The 21,185-nt window shown below is 31.1% G+C and overlaps 1 protein-coding gene and 1 long non-coding RNA gene across 2 annotated transcripts; one reads left to right on the top strand and one right to left on the bottom strand.

Annotated features, from left to right (window-relative positions):
* Positions 1-1,080: 1,080 nt before the first annotated feature.
* Positions 1,081-2,738, bottom strand: LOC107951772 (uncharacterized). Its single transcript, XR_001698596.2, has 4 exons — positions 2,589-2,738; positions 1,498-1,596; positions 1,316-1,363; positions 1,081-1,215 (listed from the first exon to the last, which is right to left on the bottom strand). It is a non-coding gene; the product is annotated as an uncharacterized lncRNA (long non-coding RNA).
* A 5,725-nt stretch (positions 2,739-8,463) lies between these two features.
* LOC107951773 (disease resistance RPP13-like protein 4) lies at positions 8,464-11,776 on the top strand. The gene is made up of 3 exons (XM_016886908.2): positions 8,464-8,710; positions 8,795-8,844; positions 9,028-11,776. The coding sequence occupies exon 3, from the start codon at positions 9,048-9,050 to the stop codon at positions 11,592-11,594; it is 2,547 nt and encodes an 848-aa protein (XP_016742397.2). The 5' UTR covers positions 8,464-8,710; positions 8,795-8,844; positions 9,028-9,047; the 3' UTR covers positions 11,595-11,776.
* Positions 11,777-21,185: the final 9,409 nt, after the last annotated feature.

Below are 21,185 nucleotides of genomic sequence, written 5' to 3'. Positions count from 1 at the left end.
ACATTTATATTTTATAATAGTTACACGTTTTCCATATTTTATAATTTATACATGTTTATACATTTTTTATATAATATGTACATATATATATCCAAATCTATTTAAAACTTACTATAAATGTATTTTCCACATTATTATATTTACCAATATACTATATTATACATTTTTTTGTAAATGCATAAATATATTTCATATGTATTTTATTATTGTTATTTTCATGACTTTTGTGTACATATATATGCATAAACGTTTTCAAATATGTATGCATCTTTGGTATTTCATAGCCATACCTATATTTGCAAAATTCACCTATATATCATGTCTATATATATTCATACTTAGTAAATATATATACATATATATTTTAAATCGAAGTATTTGTTTCATGTTATACATTAACTTTTTAACATGTCTTTTAGAAAATATATATTCTGGTTGCGTCAAAGCATTAAAATCATCATATTTTACAAATTTCTAAAATATTTGGTATTCATGATTCTCGAGAAAGATCGTGTCCTAACTTACTGGATTGCGATTATTTTTCGATGGATTTAGAAAGCCAAGTATTTGTTTTGCAATAAATCCACAAATTTCAAATAAAAGCTTATTCTCAAGAATTCAAAAATGTTGGGTCCTAACTTACTGGTCATGACATTTTATTATCTCGAAATAAGGATTTCAAAAACAAAAGGCAATATTCAGTATTTTGAAGATTTAAAAATATTGTGCCCTAACTCACTGGGTGTGATGTTTTATTTCTTTGAAATAAGAATGTTTTATTTTGATTCATTCACGAGTTAAAAGTTTTCTTTTAAAATCTTTTCAAATTTTCGACACCAAGAAATTAAACAATCAAATTTGGTATCGATTTTTGGGCGTTGCGAGGGTGTTAACCCTTCCTTGTGCGTAACTGACTCCCGAACCCATTTTCTCAAATTTCGTAGACCAGAATTGTTTTTAAGGTGAGCCGATCACACCTCAATCAAAGATCGGTGGCGACTCCAATTTTCGTTTTTTAAAAGTCGACAACTAAATTTTTGTTTTCAAAAAACGGTTTCGACATATCTATTTGAGGGAATAAGCTGAATGAGTGGCACTCTTCATACAAGAACAACTTACCAGTACAACAACATTCACAAGCCTCATTTTTTCTACCGTAGAGGCAGTGTAAAACCTGGCAAGAAACCACATTTGGTGCGCCTTTTTAGGTCTAACCTGTTAATCGAATACAGATCAAACACACTGTTCAGATTGCATGTAAACCGAACAACGAGTATCATGCCAAATAAAAGCCTCCATCTTTCTCGTTGCTTACCAAACGGGACATTATGGAACTTCCATAACCAGCATCAAAACTTCCCACCTGTGGCATATCCAATCAGATAATTCTAATCAGGGCAACAAATGTACAAGCATGTAGCATCAGCACCACCATCCAAAGATGAAAATTACAAAAACAACAAAGCTGGAGCAATAGAAGATGTGATTTGTAAGCACCTTGAGACCAGTTTAACCGAAAATAGCATTATCCGCAGCAATGGTCAGATCACAAACCATATGTAAAACATGCCCTCCTCCAACAGCATAACCAACAACCTGATTTATAAGAATGACAGCAATTGAAATAATGAAAACTAATGTAATCCAACAAAAAATAACCACTGTCACTAATTATTTTAGAAATAGAAGAAAAGAGATTACCATTGCTATCATTGGTTTTGGAAAAGATGCATGCAAGGGAACGTAACAACTTGCCAAGAGAACAGTCCATAAGTTCCTTATAGCACTACACTAAACATGTAATACTACAGGTATGCTTATGCCAATGAACCAATGTTCAAAAATTTTGTACTAAACCATAAAAGCTAATATGTGTTTTACTGTAAGTGCAGAATAAACTTCCATTCAACAATCCAGTTAATGACTTTCATTATGCCACAGTTCAAGCAAACCATAAAACTTCATGAGCATAAATAAGAAAGAAAGGTTCATTGGATTAATGACAACTAGGAATTTTTTCAATCAAGCTTTCACTCTGGAAGTGGTGTAACAGTGTCGACAATGCCACTGCTAAAGTCCCCAATAGTGATGTGAACAATTTAACAACTGATTGTGGCTGCAAATAACAGTATTACACGAAATAGTAGCGATACCAGTCCAGAATTTAAAGCTAAACCAATACCTTTTATGATATGAAACACAGTAACAAGCCGCAAGATGGAAAATAGAAAATCAAATACAGCAAAGTGATGCAGAGGTAGAAAGTAGACAACTTAATCGAACCAGAACTCAAAAATCTCATTATTCAATACTCAAGTAGAAACTCAAAAATTTAAGACCAAAAATAAGAAAGAAAAATGCATTAGGGGATCGACAACTAGGAAAATTTTCAATCACTATAGAACCAAGATTGAAAACCCAGTTAATGTGAAGGAAACCTTTATCATATGCTAAATATCCAGATCAAACCTCTTCGACCAAAAAAAATAATGGATAGAGATGAGAAGGAGAGGCGGAGGCTAATGGATAGAGAGGAAGGGAGAACCATTGCGATGCGAGTGAAGAGAAGAGAATAGAAAATGTCTTACATGTTAGAAATCGGCAAGACGTTTTTCGAAAATTGTGAAATGATTTACCCGTGTTTTGGAGAATGTGTTCTATAGGAATTCATTTTCCAGCAAACAAAACAACGTAAAATTTGGAAAATGTTTTTCGACCATAAACAAACGAACCCTAAGTTGAATCTAGAACCAATTATTAAAATTAAGTATTAACCCACATCTTAAATCGAAATTTAAAACTTAATTAAAACAATACAATTTTCAAAGCTTAATTTTTTGAAGTTTGGTTACCAAACTACAGTTAAAAACTATCATTAAAAACTATTCACATATTGGTCACCTATTGTTAATTTAATATTATTGTACACTAATAAATTTTTATTTTGATTACTTATTTTTTTAATTAATTTTATTTAAAAAATAAAAAATATAGTCGGAATTGAGTTATTCAATTGCAGAGATGAAACTTAAATTTTTCCTTTTAACTCAATTCGTTGTAAAAACTCAAGTAATTCGCTGAAAAAATAATTTCTATGTAAAAACCCAAGTTTTCCCTATAAACACCCATGTAATTCCTTGTAAAACCTCAAGTTTTTCCTTTTAATTTAGTGGGAAAATATTTACAATTAGTTCTAGAAAATGAATAAAATTAAAGGAAATTAAAATATTTACAATTAGTTCTAGAAAATGAATAAAATTAAAGGAAATTAAAAAGATAATTTTTTTTAGTAAAGCTCAAGTTTTTCCTATAAAACCTGGTTAATTCTAAAAAGAAAAAAAATAATAAAGGAAATTAAAAAATAAATTATTTTCCATGTAAAAACAAGTTTTTTCATGTAAAATTTTAAGTTTTTTCCTACACACACAAGTTTTTCCCTTTAACTAAAAAAACTAAAATTAATTCTAAAAAAATAAAATGATAAATAAGTAACTAAAATGAAAACTTACTAAAGTTGGGCAACTAAAATGAATGTACAATAACATTGAATTAAGGACAGATGACTAAAATGAAAACCGTTTTTAACTGTGGTAATTGACTCGTGACACCAACTCAGTCAGAGACTTAAATAATACTATAGATAAATATACAATTGATGGAAATAATAAAGTGTGCATAATAAATTAAAATGTATAAAAATAGTAAAATAAAACTTTAGTTGAGTGGTAAATTAAAAGTTTTACTAATATAATTGGTTTGGGTTCAAATCCCACCATATTTATATTTTTATTGGGCTTTTTTAATAAAAAGACTAAAGTACTTTGTATATACACAAACACAATTGAATGAGGTAAACAAGTGTGCATAATAAAATTAAAATTTATAAAAATATCAAAATAAATTTTTTGTTAGCGGTAGATTTACATTTTACTAATGCCATTGATGTGGGTTTGAATTCTATCATATGCATATTTTTATTGATTTTTTAATTAAAAAGACTAAGCTGCCCTTGAATAATGTAACTTATTTTTAATTACGGAAGGATATTTCTGTAAATTTTCTAATCAAGTTTGTTGACTCATGACACCAACACAGTCAATAGCTTAAAAAATAGCATAGATTAATAAAAAGTAAAATAGAGAAAATTAAACTAATATTATATGAGATTTGCCGATTGAGCATTAATTCAGTTGACATTATTGTTATTCAACAATTAAAATGACATGAGTTTAAGTGTTCTTAAGGACATATTTTTTTTAATTTAAGGATTTAAAGAGAAATTTATGGGTTGAAAATAATTAATAAATGAGATTTAAAAAAAAATCAGATTTAAACCAAAAGTGTTTAAGGTTATGAATAGTAGAATAATTAGTAAATAAAAAGTGTTACCAAATTTATAGTTCTAACTTAAATATTTTACAAGGAATGAAATAAACTTTTATTGAAGTAAGAAACATTAATATACCTTATTTTCTAATAATAGCATAAGATATTTTTAATATTTTTAAAAATAAATTATTAATTACTTTTTAAAATTAAATTACTAATTATTAAATATACTTTATTTTTTTTATCAAGTGATGGGTGCAATGACAAGATATATTTATAGAGGGTTCTTTTTATGGAGAGATGAAGTGTTGTAAATAAATGAACGAGATGGATTGAAAGAAGACAGAGAGAAAGAGTGGAGCAAATTAGGTAACACTATGCGTAGCGACAAATAGTAGTTGGTAAGGTGGAGAAAGGAAAATGTGAATAACAATAAGGCTAAGTAAATAAAATAAGTTGAGAGAATTTTAGAGAGGGCTTTGAGAATCAGAATTCTCAAAGTACCAAAAGTCATTTCACCAGTTGTGGAAAACTTCTATTTATAGTATTTCAAGAATACAAATTACAAAGTTAGTAATTAATAAGAGTAATGATAGATATTTCTTAATTACAATTGCATTAATGATAAGAAGGGATAGTGAAAGGTTTTGTTGGTGATGGTGAATAGTGAAGAAGAATTCACTATGTTTATGAAAGGAGGGGGAAACACTTAACATTACAGGAAAGTGTTAAAAGGAGAACTCTTAACTACCTCAATATTTGATACACCAAGCTCTCCAGAACATCCCAAAAGTGAAGATAACATAAGAACTCTGTCATATTTCAGTATTACTTCCACTTCTACTTTGGTGAAGCGGTACTATGTGAAACATCTTTCACGAAATATCTCTTGAAACGCAAGATGATGATTGTTCTTGGATGAGAGTTGTTCATGAATAATGATTATTTTAGCTTGTGATAGGTGCTAAAAGTAACATGTTTTAGCCTCATTCTTAATGCGTTTTTGGGTGATTATTTGATGTTAATAGTGAATTTTATGCTCCTAATCTTTTAAATTCATGTTTTTATATTTAGGAGAGCATTTGAGAGCAAAAGGAGCGAAAATTGGAAAATTGGAGCAAGTTACAAGAGCCACATTGGTTGACCCCTTCCACACAGCCGTGTCAATTTTGCGAATTGTACTTCGAACAGCCAAAAATGTGATTTTTAGGGTTTTTGGGCATTCTAACACTTGTATATAACAAAAAAAAAAGATAGGAGTGAGCCGTCATAGAATATTCAAGAAAACAACTCGAAAAATACCATTGAAGCCGATTCTGAAACAGATTTCCATCAAGATTGAAGATTCCTTTTGATTTATTTGGAGATTATTATGAGTTCCTTTGTTTCTTGTGGTTATAATGTATTTTGGATGTTTTTATTTGTTAGCATGAACTAATTTTCTAAATACCAAGGAAAATGAACCCTATGATGGATTCTGTCGTTTGATTTTTATTTTACGCAATAAAAACTTAGATCTTGTTCTCAATTATGTGTGCTTAATTCTTGATTTAATATTTCTAAACTATTGATCCATGTTTGATGTGATTAAATTAGAGGATGAATAGACCCTATTTAAGAGTAGATCTAGCATAATTGAGTGGAGTTGCATGCAATCCTAGAAATAAGATGACATAAATCTACCGGATTAAAGTCAAATCTAATAGGGTAATCCATAGATCGAGTTAATGCGATAATAGGAGTTTTAATTAGAAAGAAATTTCAATTAATCAACCTAAAGTCAGTTGCTCTGAAGAGAGATATTAACATAATTTAGGGATTTATACAGATCAAGATGCTAAGTGAATAAATTACGTAATTTAGATTGATAGGGGCAGATGAAGTCTAGGTAAATTCTTTCCTTGGTATTGTTTCACTTTTTGGTTATTATTCAATTATTTTCCTGATTTGTTCTTTTTCGCATTCGTATTTAATTAATTTAGTTAATTTTAGTTTTAATCAATCACTTAAATTTATCAGTTAAATAATAGAAAGATAATAATTACTAGTACTTTTAGTTCTTTTCTCACTGTAGCTATACTATTAATTGATAGGTACACTTACTTTAGTCGGATTTTTAGTTGGTTTCGTAGACATTAGCTTGTTCCTAGGATGAGTTGTTCTCAATGTAGAGGTTGTTTCGAATAAATGTTATTTTGTGGTGATGATTTTCTTAGTAAAACTTCTTTTGAATAATGACTCTTCCACAAAAACACAATTGTTCTAAATATAAGTTCTTGCAAACAATGGTTGTTTCTGAAATGCCATTATTCTAAACAAGAGCTATTATGAACTTTAGTTGTTTTCCACATGAGTTGTTCTCAAATAAACATTGGATGGTAGCTATTCTAACTAAGACCCTATTCTGAACTAGCTATTCTAGACATAAATATTCCTGAATAATAGTTGTTCTGAACAACAACTGTTCTAAGCAAGAGTTATTGTTCTGGAAGAGATACACTTGGTAGCACCATTTCTTAAAATATAATTTTCTTTATCTCAAGAGATAAAATGTTAGTAGCCAAAATAGAGTATCTACATTATTGAACGCTTATCTTGTAAATGACATTATTGAAAGGAGCAACTCTAAATCCTAAACATGAAAAGTAACACAAAAATGGCAAGTATAAAAAAAGAAAAACTAGTTTTAAAATTATAATAAAACTAATTAAAGGGTAGACTACATTAGTAGTCACCCAACTATGTTTTTTTCTCTCTTTTTGAATCATACAACTATGAAAAATTATAAAATGATCATCAAACTATTAGTAAATTTATGTTTTGACCATCGAAGTATGCAAAGTTACAAATAGTTACTCAACTATCCAATTTTTCTTTTTTCGGTCACCTAACTATCTTGGATTTTTGAGTATTTTCATTTTTACCTTAGCAAACTGGTGATAAGAAAAAAGATAAAATGAATAGTTGGGTGACAAAAAAAAAGGAACTTACTAATAATTGAGTGACTATTTCATAATTTTTCATAATTAAATGATAAAAAAGAAATAAATTATAACTGGATCACTAATTTATCCCTAATTAAAACAAAAATATTAAAATTTAAGGAGCCTTGTACCCTGCCAAACGTAAATCAAGCAGAGATCACGTTTTAAGTTGCCTTTTTTTCCCCTTCTTTCGTGTTTTCATTTTAGTTGACTTCTAGTCACGTGAAGACCGGGAAACGAGATTTCACCCCATTTCCCAAACACCCAAATACTACAAAAACAGCACTGGCTTTCATCCAATACAATAGCACTCAATTTCAATCGTGGCTGAATTTATGAGCATACATATTTTTTTTAGGATACGAATCTGTTCAGTTTAAACCCAAAAAAATCATTAAATCAAATATCCAATTTCATTTACAACACAAGTGTTATGTAACAAACTCTCTTCATTGTAATTAGCAAAAACATGCAACACCAACATGAAACATCAATCAAAACTTGTGAATTATGCTCTCAATTCTCATCTTCAATCCATTTTAATAATAGACCCCCGCCCCCCAAAAAACCTTACCTGTTTTTAAAGGAACGATTATCTCTGAAAAAGGGAACAATTAAGATTTTCAGTTCATTATTGTTAGGCATTAGCTCTCTCTAAATCTCTAAGTCATCGACCAACAAGTCATTGGTAAAGGGTTCAAGGACTGGAGAAAATGAAAAGGAATTTAGATCTAATTAATATAGAAAACTATCTCATGCATAAAAAGGTTTCACCTCAAAATTTTGTTTTAATAGATTAATTTTGTTAAATTACTTCCATTTTTATACTTTAGATTTTGGTATTATTAATAAAAGTTGAGATTCAAGTATTTTGATGCCCTCAAATTTGATTCATACTGCTTATGAACTAACACAATCATACTTATAAGTATACATTTTGAAGAAGGATGATGAAAACAAGATAATTGTCTAATGTTGTGAGTTGACTTCCAGCTGGTTCGGTCAACAATGAGACGTTTAGTGGTAAATTGTAGTGGTAGGACCCTAATCCCATTCACGCCCTTTAAATTCTTTCGAATTCAAAGCAAACGAGTAAGAATGGAAAATGGAAATCCACTTCATTTACTGTTCTACAATCGGCTGTCTTCAACATTTTCTCTTTTTGTCTCTTGTTTACACTTAAGAGAAAACATGGGATTTCATTTGATTAGTGTTAGTCTTAATTGACAATCATTTGTATTGGATGGTGGATAGGAAAAATAATGAGCAACTTCAAGGAAGATGTGTGTTCTTTTTCAGTTGTTTGTTTACATTATAAGACCTTTGTTTGCGAGTTTCTTCTCTTGCAACATCAACTACCTCCCTCGGTTGAGACAAGAAACTCCTTTCATCAGCAGGTTTGATCCATGTTCTTCATTTCCCTTCCATCTTCATATTTATGTTCTACTCAACGTTTGCATGTTTTCAATTCCTTTTTTCAGGGTTTGAAGTTCATTGGATACTATTATAATATCTCCAAGCAAACATCTGAGTAAGTTCTTGAATCCATCTTCATGTTGATGTTATTTTCAATGTTTCCAGTAATTTTTATGGTTGATGTTAAGCTCAAAACATGAGTTCTGTGAGGTTGTTTATCCATCTTATTTAAATCTCCAAAAACTTAAAAATTTTCAATTCATCTACATATTGATGTTTTACTGCAGAAAATTTGCAGGTTAATAACATAAAAAGAAGATGGCGGATGCAATCATACAAGTTGTAGCAGGGAAGCTGATTGATGCCCTGAAAGAGCACAGTGGTCGAGTACTTGAATTTCGTAGCCAATTCATGGAGCTTAAAACACAGCTTGACTTCATGAAATCCTTCCTTGCTGATGCTAACAAGCTCAAAAGGAAGGAGGAAACCGTGAAGACAACTCTAAGCATGATCAGAGAATTGACCTATGATGCCGAGGATATACTTACTGATTGCTTGCTCCGAGCTGAATTTCGTGACCATGTCTTTCGCTGCAACCATTTCCTTCCACGAGAGATGATCTTTCAGCACCGAACTTCGAAAAGGCTCAAGGACATCAATGGACGGATAGAGAAGATGCACAAGGTCTTGAAAACATATTTAAAGACAATCGGACAGCAAGGTGTCCATGACGATGTCAGCAGTGTGGTTCATCGTCGATGGACGTCGCCTGCTTTCGATGAATCCAGCATAGTTGGTTTGGCTGAAGATACAATGAAGATTATAGGGTGGATTCTTCCTACGAAAAAACAGTTGCACCAAGTTGGGATTATTGGGATGGGGGGATTGGGGAAAACAACTATAACCCAGAAGATCTTTAACAACCACGCGATCCTCGAACGATTCGAAGAGAGAATTTGGGTGTCCATATCTCAAACTGTGAATGAGGAAGAAACAATGAAGACCATGTTGAAACAACTAGGAGAGGATACGTATGGATTGGATATGGGTCAAATGCTGCCCAAGATTAAACAAGCACTTGAGGGTAAGGACTATTTGATAGTGATGGATGATGTTTGGAGTGTTCATGGCTGGTGGGAAAGATTGCTTGCTGGATTACCCAAGAGGGAGGGACAGAGCAGTGCTGTAATAATCACTACCAGGAAAGAAAGTGTTGCCATTGAAATGGGGGTGGAGAAAGCTCGAATTCATCAACCTCGCGTACTCAATGAAGAAGAAAGCTGGGCATTGTTTTGTAGGATTGCATTTTCTTCAGAAAAGGAAGCAAAGCCGCACTACGAGTTGGAAGAGCTAGGGAAGGATATAGTGAAGAAATGTTGTGGACTTCCATTAGCTATCAAGACCGTAGGAGGCTTGTTGAAATCGAAAACTTTGTCAATTGATGTTTGGAGACGAATTCACAACAATTTCCACGATGAATTGGCTACTAGAGAAGGTGAAAGCTCGGTTATGGCTTCCTTACAATTGAGCTACGATGAGCTGCCAACTCGCCTCAAGCAATGCCTGTTATGCTTCTCCATTTATCCGGAGGACTCGGTGATAAGTGCTGAGCAGTTGGTTCATTGGTGGGTGGGAGAGGGTTTCGTACAGGGAAAAGACAGCCGGACTGCAATCGAATTAGCATTTGATTACCTCTCAGAGCTCATCAGTAGATGCCTGGTTGAAGTTGTGAAGCACAGAGGGTTCGATGGAAGAGTCTACACTTGCAAGATGCATGATCTTGTGAGAGACTTGACCATTAAAATTGCTAGAGAAGAGTCCTTTTGCAGCTTTGATGAACATGGCAAACAAAGACCCAGCATACAATCTCGGCGTTTGGGTTTTACAGGGGAAGAAGATGTGAAATCACTGAATAAAAAATCAAAGCTCCGGGCATTCCTGATGATGAACAGCTCTCCAGTTAGCCACGATAAGACCATCCCACTGTTCAGAGTAAGGTCTCTCAGGGTGTTGGATTTTTCTCTGAATAAGCTAGAAAACATCCCCATTCACAAACTCCTGCATTGGATCATCTCTCTTCAACGCTTATCATATCTGAACCTAAGAGGAGTTGCTTCCCTCAAGGAACTTCCACAGTTAATCGGTGAGCTCCGGAACCTTCAGCTTTTGGTTTTGAATGGATGCAACAATCTTCAAAAGCTTCCCTCGTCCATCACAAATCTGCAGAAGCTAAATGTACTGGATTTAGGGTACTGTCCTATGATGCGATATCTCCCACAGGGGCTTGGGAGGCTTTCAAATCTTCAAGAACTCTCAGGATTCACGGTACCAAGTGAAGCTGACAGGAATGGGTGTCGTTTAGGTGAGCTTCAATGGCTGTCAAAGCTTAAAGTACTGCGAGTAAATATAAACGAAGAAAGCGACATTGCAGAAGAGGAACTCACTGTCCTTTCCCACCTAAAACAACTCAAGGTTTTGTCCATCAACACAGAAGGATGCGAGAAAGAAGAGACTTTCAGGAAACTGGATGGCTTATCTCCTCCACCACATCTTGAGGAGCTGTATCTGAGGTATTACCGTGGAGTGACGACGCCAATGTGGATGAATCCCAAGTCACTTCGTGATTTGCATTATCTTTGTATCGAAAATGGAGACCTGCAATTCGTGCATCCAAGCTTCGAGGGTGGTAAAACCATTACATGGAAAGTTGAGGGGCTTTGTCTCAAGTTCCTTGCTAGGCTACAAGTGGAGTGGGATTTGGTTCAGAGTGTGATGCCTAGAATAAGGTATGTGGAAGTTAGCCATTGTTACATGCTGAAATCATTCCCCTGCAACACTGAAAAACTTGGGGTTTGGAGGAAATGAGAAAGAACCAAGTTGCTAATTCAATGGAGGAGATGATCCACTTGGTCTCAAGCCTCACAAGTTCTTACCGTTACATCATCAAATAATATGGAGAAATTAGCTTCATATGAAAGCTTACTTACATATTTGAAACTACCAATGATCTTCAATTAAAATCTAATGCTAGCTTCAACTTTTTTTTTCCCTTCAGCTGATTAGAATTATTCTTAATAGGTATTTTCTATTTGCCTATTTTGAAAATTGTCTGGAAGAAGTATGACTTGACACTGAAATCACTCATCAGTATATTAATTGGTTATATGAACATTTATGAATCAATTAACACATAAATTAGGATCATCTCTTCATGTAACAATATGTACCGGCCATATATGAACAGAATTAATACTATTTGCATGTTCATTAGCACAACATGAGTTTACTTTTGTTTTTATTTTTCTTACCATTCATTTCATAAAAAGAATTGTGCTATGACCGAGACCAATAGCCACTGAACCGAGACCAACATGGCCAAAGCATTAAAATGGGCTCAAACTAAACCAAGGTGCTATGACCCAACTAGAATAACCCAAATTTTAGGACTTCGAAAAGGAACCCAAAATGAATAGCAGAGGCAATCATATAACTCAAGCAAGTAGTGCCGTCAAAATAATAACTAGCCATGATTTTTTTTTCAAACGAAAATTCATTTCATAGCTAAAGTAACATAACAGAAGCAAAAGGAGCCAAATCCCAAAGCATAAAAGACATAAACAGAAATAAAGTACACAAAAAGAGCAGAAACAACCAAACCAAAATAAAGAGATCCAAGCCGGACTAAAGCTACCTTTAGCCATAAGTCCAGTAAACCGAACTGATGCGTTGGATCGGGCCGAGAAGCCAGCATCAACAGGGCACGCATGACGCCATGAATTATTATTTTTGATGTATCTGTTACTGTTCGGCATATCTAGCAGACACACATCACCATTGAAAATAACAGGTTTGAAAATCTGCAACGTTTTCTCAACCACTCTTTGCTCCATTATTCTTGTTTTAAAATGCTAAATAACTTTTTTATTTTAAAAAAGTTAGTCAATGCATGATGATACAAGGTTGCAACTAGAGTCAAAATCATCTTGTTTGAGTAAACAAGAGTAGTTAGTAGGGAGTAGTAGGCTAGTAGCAGATAAAAGAATATATAATATAACAAGCTCAACTGTGGTTTAGTTGACTAATGATGATTATTATTATTATAACCAGTGTTTGTTTATTGGAGCTCAAATGTATACAGATTCAAACAGTGTGTCTGGTTTATATAAACCAAGAATTTAAGCAGGTGGGAAAAGGTTGGGCACGTTAAAACCTGGCTCAGAATCAAACTTGAAAATATGTTTTTCTTTTTAATGGTTGTTTAATTCTCAAACATTCGCCTTGAAAACTGCAAAAAGAAAAAAGAAAAAAAAGAACAACATTATCTGTTCCTAGTGTTGAACTTGGTTGAATGTTAACTGATCCACCATTGATATCTGCAGATATATTTTTTTTAAATTCTGAAAAGGAAAGGTATATTATCTGCTTAATAAACAAAGTTTCAATCAGCAATCAATGAAGCAAAAACTAAAGTTTTCAAGTTGTTTTTTGAATGAATAATGTGAGTCCACAACACAAACAAATGGTCCATTCAGATTGGAGAGACCGTAAAGAGCATTTTACGGCTTTTGCATGAATAATGTGGCTGAGACCTCTGATAGCTTTAGTTTATTTATCCAGGTTGTCCAAATGTCTGTTTCATTTCCTATCTTTCCTCTCATTCAACCACACCAATCAACATCATATCAATTTTTTTTAAAGGCATGTTTTATAGTTTTTAATATGTATTTTTTTTATCATATAATCATTGTGATTATCCTAGTGTTAACAATGCCAGACAAAACCTTCACCAGAAAAAAAACAGAAAAAAAAGGAGGATAAAACTGTTGTCACTACTGAGAAACTGCATCCTTGTCTCTCCAGGATTGGATTCAATTAATAATATTTCAAAGTCTTCGCTACAACTTGGTCTAAAATATCCCATCTTATTCAACAACCAAACCATATATATATAATTTTTCCAAAAGAATTGGGTGCTTCTGTCATCTTTCATCATCATCCCTTCAATTATATGAATCAAATGTTATCTGTTTTTGCATATTGGAACATAAGTATATATAAGAATATAATGATTATGAAACACGTATCAGCAAACAGGGAGGAGATGAAATGGTGGAGAAGGGGGTTTTGGGTGAAACACATCAATCAACTTAACACGATGGAGAGGGAAACCAAGGCAGATATCCCTCACGTGTGGGTGGGGTTTAACTGGGGGGCAGTTCAAAGTCTTACAATCTATGGGGGCCAAACCCAAACGTGTTATTGTCTGATGACGTCTCCATGAATAGCCACGTGTGTAATGACATCAAAATAGGCGCCTCCACAGCCTCCCAACATGCCCATACATGGTTTCACGTGAATTTTGGGCCAACTCTGTTACATCTTTTATTTATTTTGTCTTACTGGAATTAGGCAGGAATGGCTCTTAATTACTTAGGCAGCTAGGCTTAATGTTTGTCTGCATGATGCCCATTTACAGGGTCTTCTCTTCGGAATATATACACATAAGTATCGTTAACAATTAATTACTTTTATATTCTTTTACAATTTATATAAAACTCTTTGAATTTAGAATTTCATCTATTGGAATTTTTGAATCAATTAAAATTTTCATTTAAAAATAAGGATAAAGTTTGAAATTTTGTTTTCTTAGAAGTGTATTAAAATGATTTATTTGAATTTTTAACATTTAAAAGGGCTGCAAAAGGCATTATACCATTTAATCAAGGGAGTCCCTTGTTTTCCCTAAGCTGCACCATTGAGAATATCATCTTATGGCTAATATATGAATAATATACATTCGAGTTGGCGGAGCCAACATACTTTTTTTTTTTGAATAATTTCATTATATGTTTTGATCATATCTATTTTCTTAACATAATATCTAGAACTATCCATAGCCCTTCCTCAACCCAAAAATAGAAAGATAATGTGCTTCAACGCACTTAAATTTACGTCCTCCTGTATTGCCAACAATGCCATACCAATCGAGCTAAGACTCAATCGACAAAAAATTAAATACATTTTAAGTTTCTCAAAATTTAACATTCACAATTTAGATTTAATAACTATAAATGGTCTAAAACAAAAAAAAAAGTTTACACCTCCTCAGACAGACAGATGCTCTTGCTAATTGCTTAATTTTTAACTATAGCAATCAAAACTTAAGAAATCATGGACATTTTTCTTTATCCTCAACTAAGCTCGAGTCAATTGTTTATAAGAATATATTTCATGAAAAAACACTTAATTTGTAATTCCTTATTGAAATTGTCTAACTAGAGAATAAATTTTGTAGACAAAGAATGGATTCTATTGTTGTATTTTGTAGATTATGTATATATACATGGATCTATCTTAGCTACAATTGTACTTTTCAAAGCAATCATTTTCACCATTCCCATGCATCCATTAAATTTTCGTAACATGCATGCATCTATTTCCGACAATAATTTGAGCAAGAAATCGACTATACAATTTGGCAGGATTATTATTTTGTTTGCCAATTAATTTTTGGAATGAAAGAACTCTACCAATTAAGTTAAATTTTGTCGACTATTGATTTAAATATCATAAATTAGGAATCTACATTTTTTTTTATCACCACCTTTCAACATTTGCTTACATTTTCTAGATTTGGATTATTTTGAATTACTACTTTTTATAAAAAAAAGTAAGTACTAATTGAATATCTTTTTAGATTTATGAAAAATTAATCATTTTTAGGGTTTTAAATATAAATAATACACATCTAAATAATTATAATTATAATTAATCATTATGGAATATATCTAGATTTAGGGTGTACCAAATCATTGAAAATGGAAACTTTCAACATTTAATTTCTTAAATTGTGTTTGATAATGATATTAGCTATTTATCTGTTAATGTGAAAAATATTAATTTAAAATAAATTACTTCTTCATTTCATTGAAATTTAAAATATTCAAAATTTATCTCTAATTTTATCCAAAACTATTCAAAATAAAATAAATAATGCCATATTACTAAGATTCTTTTGAGTGTATATCATATTAATAAGATTAAAATTATGAAATAATGATTTTTCAAAAATCAATATTTACTATTATTAAGCAAAAAAAATTATATTCAGTACTTAACTTTTACTAATACATCAAACGATTTTATCTTAGATCAAATAATTATATTCCAAATTATAGTAAATTTTGGATTGAAAATCCACACATGTGAATCTCAAAATTTTCAATGACTCGATCTTGTTATTAAACAAAGACCTCATTATCATATTCTTTTGGATTTAAAAATTTCTAGTCAATATTTTAATAATTCTTTTTTTTATCAAATCAAGCTCAAATTATTTAAAAAATGATTTATAAATAAATTCATTTAATGGCATCTAATCATAATTACAAAATAATATCCTTAGGATTGTAATCCACTATAATATGCTTATCCTATTGAAATTTTACTTTCTAATAGTGTTTAAAAGGGTGCCTCTCTCTCATATTATTGTTAACTTTGATTTTCTATGGGACATCCTTTTCTATTATTATCACAATATTTTATAAATTTCACTATCCATCAGTCATCTTTTAAGTCATAATAATCAACATCAACTTAAAACTTTTATTCTGGTTAATCACATCAAATTAAAACTTTGATCGGTTGCTATAGTGGTCATTGTTGGATAAATAATATTTTGTCCCTAAAAAGCAAAGCCTCTATTTTTCCTGTAACACTTGAAAGTTTCTCTCTTCCTGATCCTTTTTTCAACCTTTCAATCAGGGGTTTTTTCCTGGAATTTTTTTTATAGAAATAGATGGGATAGATCATCTTTTTAGTACTATAATATATCATTAGCACTAAGAAGATGATAGTAAAAAAACCTTTCTTGCACCCTATTCACTTATTCAACAATGGTAAAATGCATGGTTAACGTAATGATAAAAATGATAGTTTTGCAAAATAAGTCAACATTGTTGATATTAATTCCGAGATACTTTTAAGTAAAAAGTGATAGTATAAGAGAAAAAACTCAAGAGTTTAAACTTAAATTTTTCACTATAAATGTAAATATTATATCTTATAATTATACCCAATATTTAAAAAAAAATTCATCACAAGAATAATGTGAGATGACAAGGGTTTATCTTAGCTTAACCAGTGGTTGAGGGTTTGATCCGCGTCTTGGGTATAGAGCAGTTTTAAAACTCCTGGCTAACATTTACTCCTTAATGGGTCTACAGATGCCAATGATTAGTTACTGGGCTCGCTCCGTAAAATACCTTAAAATAAAAAATCTAACTCGATGATTGCAAAAATTATTTGGAAAATGAATCTTAAATAAACCAAACTGATGGGCACACTTTTAAAATTATCCAAGAAGGATATAAAACTCAAAAACAAATTCTCTACTTATTATCGACTAAATACGTTACCTATATTATATATATTCATAGCTTTGGGATGTTGTGAGCTACTGAGAATACGTCATTTTAGTTCATTTGGCATATATCTGAAAAGCATGTAGGAAGAATGAATATTATATGCCAAACTAAAACATGATAAAATTGTGTTATTATTATTAATTTTCAAAATAACATACATTATGAGGTGTTTTTTAAAATAATTTTATACAAAATATAATTTTTTTTATGCATGAAAAGATTTGAGCTGAAATCATCATGAACTTTGATATTTTAATTTTATTGAGTATTCATATATGCATTCATGATTCTCTAGTACTTTACAAGGCTCAGGATTGAGGATGAGGAAATTATTGAGGGAGATCATCTCCAAATTAGCATTTCAATTCAAAGGTATCACTCAACCCTAATCTTCAAACAAAAAGGAATACATTAGAGACATCTGTTGAGGCAACCCAATTTAGATGGCTAGAATATCTTTGTGAAAAATATGTTAATTAGTGTCTCAAGGTGATATTTATATTTTTAAAAATATAACTAAGTTTTTATTTTAGTGTCTGTAGATCTCCATTTACTAGATCTTTTTTCTTACATATAAAATTTAAGATAATTTCATTTTCTGAAAATTGAAAAGTTCACCCTTATATGTTAATTTCTCAAAAGGTGGTCATTATATTTTACCAAACCTAACAAGTCACTTCAATTGTGGATAAATACATCAACTTTAATAGTTAATTTGCTACATATTAATTGTTAGATTAATGATATTACCTAATTCAATTAACTTCTCCATTTTTGTAAAATATGATGACCAAATTCTAACGAATTAAAGTATGCACAATCATCATAGATAGGTTTAAATCTCATAATGCGTAGTTCAGGGGCGGAGTTAGGGGTAGGCAGAGTCTTGCCACCTCTATAATGAAATTTTTTTCATTTAGGTCCCTTTATAATTGATAAAATTTTAAATTAGTAATAGTAAAATTATACTTTAACCCTCTAAAAATGATAAAAAATTTGATTTAATCATTTAAAAATTATATAAATAAAGATTATTAAAATTGTGAAGTTACATTTTCACTATAATAAAAAATATACAATTTAATTCCGTCAAAGAAATTTTTTTAGCTTCATCCTTGGGGTAGTTGATATAAATAGGTTATATTCTTAGTATAGTTATATTTTATGATTTTTCAATATATATTTGTAATTATATTATATTTATAGGGATAAACCAGTAATTTCCTAAATTGAAATAAGATATATGATTGAATTTTTGCAACGAAAAAAGAAATGGTGATTATTTTGAATTGAGTTCAAAACTAAAAATAAAAGCATTTTCCATAAGAGATAAGACCAACAAAATCTAATATATCTAGTTTCGCTTGTGTCTTCCAACCTTCCCAAAGTCTTCACAACAAACGGCAAAGATGGCGTCTAATTTTTTAAATATATTTTCCAGGTGGGCCCAAGTGAAAAAAAAAAACCCACGTGGATGCTTGTGCAGTTATTGATCTCAAAAGCACCATGTGGGCCCACATTGCACCATGTATGTAGTCAACGGTTATTGCTTGCCACGTGGCAGGATATTGTGAGACGGCCCCCTACATCAAATATTATTTATTTTCTTTAAAATTGTAAAATTTCCCGGATTTTACGCTTCTAGGGAACCGTGACCAGCATGGACTTTGGGTCCCACTATGCTAAGTGGGCCGTAGATATACGAGTACACGTGGCGTTGTCTCCTTACCTTTTTCTTCAACTCCGACTCGCCGATTTATTGTCTAATCGTGCTAAATTCATCAGTTTTTCTTTTAAAAAAAATTCTTTTTAGGGATTTTTAAAATTATTCATCAATATAACGGTTTAAATCAAAATATAACTAAATAAATTATGAGATCCATATGTTGACAATTATATATAGCGAAAAATTCAAAGTTGTATTATAATGGCAATGCTACTTTAATCTCAATTTATGTAGAGAGTGAATAATCACATTCATGGTGATGCGTTGGAATTTGTGACTATGAAAAAGAGGTTTGTCTTTCATCTTTAACTTTTACTCCATTTAAGGGGTTGATTTTAAGCTTTCCTAATGGGGTAAGTAGAGCCACACCGTGAACAACACACATATAAAAATATATTCCATGCTTAACTCATTTCATTAATAAATGATCACTTCAATAATTTAATCGAAGTACCGTTTGATTTCTTTCCCCTCTACATAAAATCATTGGTGAAGTTGCTTTCAAATGTCTTATTTTATGCCATGGGAGTGGATTGTTAGCCCCTACCTACAAAGAGGGATTGGTGTGCAACATTATGTTGGCAAAGTGGCCCTATTTGACAAACAGGGTTCGTTGAGATTGGATAAGGGAGGGAAAGCATGGTTAAAGTGACAAATGAAGGCTTTTACTAGTGGAATTATGTAAGCAACAACCCTTGCATTATAGAGAAACAAAGATGCTATGATCTTTATACCACTTCTTCTTTACCTCATTTGTTCCCATATTGAATTAAGGAAATTTCACCACCTACTTTAACTTCTGCCCTAAAACTAAAGTGTTCAATTATTTTTTTCCACAACTCCATATTCCAGAAACCCCAAATCATCTCTGGTACTTTTCTCTGATTTTTTAGAGTTTTCTTTTCTCACATCGCATCATGAGAATTCCTTTTCAAGTTGGATCTCGAGTTTTTTCCACCAACAAAACAGCATTGTGTTTGAAAATTATCTAATAATTAAATTTGGATGTAATTGCTAATAATTACTTATATGGGGCATGTTTGGTTAACAATACACTTAGTAAATCCCATTGAATTGAGTGTACTCGAAGCACTCCAATTACACTATTTCATTCTTAGGAGAATGTGAAATTGAGTAATTACATGAATAAATTACAAATAATCATACTCAAATCCATTTATTCTATTACTTTTTAAACACGCTTGTACATGGTTTAAGTCTAATAATTTTTAATATAATAATAGTATTATAATTTTAGGATATATATTTTATTTTTAAAAATATAATTATATGTTATTTTATTAACCTCATTTAAATAATCTAAAATTTTTATTGACGAGAAATGTTTTTTTAATACAATTTGACTTACTAAATATTTTACTAAATTATATATTATTTATTTTACATGATTTATACTAATTTTAACAAAATTATATAGCATTAATTTTAAATTTTTTATATTTAGCCAAAGACTCACTGACGATTACAAGAGATTTATGTTTCATGTTAGAGAAGGAATAACTTAACAAATATGGAGGGCTAGGGTAATTAGATACAATTGCATAGGGTGCTTATTTTTCTTGTTAATTTTTTTAGTAATCATACTGTCAAATACTTTCTTGGTCTAACATATTACATATGAAAATCGTTATTTATTTAAAGAATTTTCTTTTCAAATATTATTAATGATTTTTCGTAATAATCATTACTCTTTTTCAGAAATTAAATTTATATAGTTGTGCAATTACAATTTATATTACCAAACATAACATACAAAATTACAGTGTAATTGCGCTCTATCAGCCAAACATGTCTAGAGAATTAAAATTTCTTATCATTACAAAAGGGTATGGTTACCACCTTAATAAGTACACTTTCATCCAATTACTCTATGGTGTTCAAACATATTGTAGGGAATTTCCTTTAAGGTCTAGATCTTTCGAGTTTTTCTTTGTCTTCTTCGTGGAAGTTGTATTGATAGTGGTTGTTAATCAAGGGGATAAATGTTGGAAAAATTGGATTAGAAAGCAATGTTTTTTAGGAACAAAAAAAGTTTAAAATTTTTATAAAAATCAAGCCTTGTGATACTTATAGTAATAAATTCCGAAATCATATGTGGTGCCCAAAACCCTACCGGGACGGTCCGACTCGAATTTCGAAGGTCACATTAGCCACCAAAGTGACTCTTCGTTTAAACCACCACAAAGCACACCAACTGACCAATCACACTACGCATCATTCAGAGAATATTTAAAATCCTAAAATCATGCTTTCGTTGCGCTACTCTGATCATCGAATCAACAA

This window comes from Gossypium hirsutum, chromosome D01, assembly GCF_007990345.1.
Source record: "Gossypium hirsutum isolate 1008001.06 chromosome D01, Gossypium_hirsutum_v2.1, whole genome shotgun sequence".
NCBI classification, from domain to species: domain Eukaryota; kingdom Viridiplantae; phylum Streptophyta; class Magnoliopsida; order Malvales; family Malvaceae; genus Gossypium; species Gossypium hirsutum.
The sequence above is the reverse complement of the archived record's forward strand: the minus strand, read 5'-3'. Positions and strand labels throughout refer to the sequence as shown.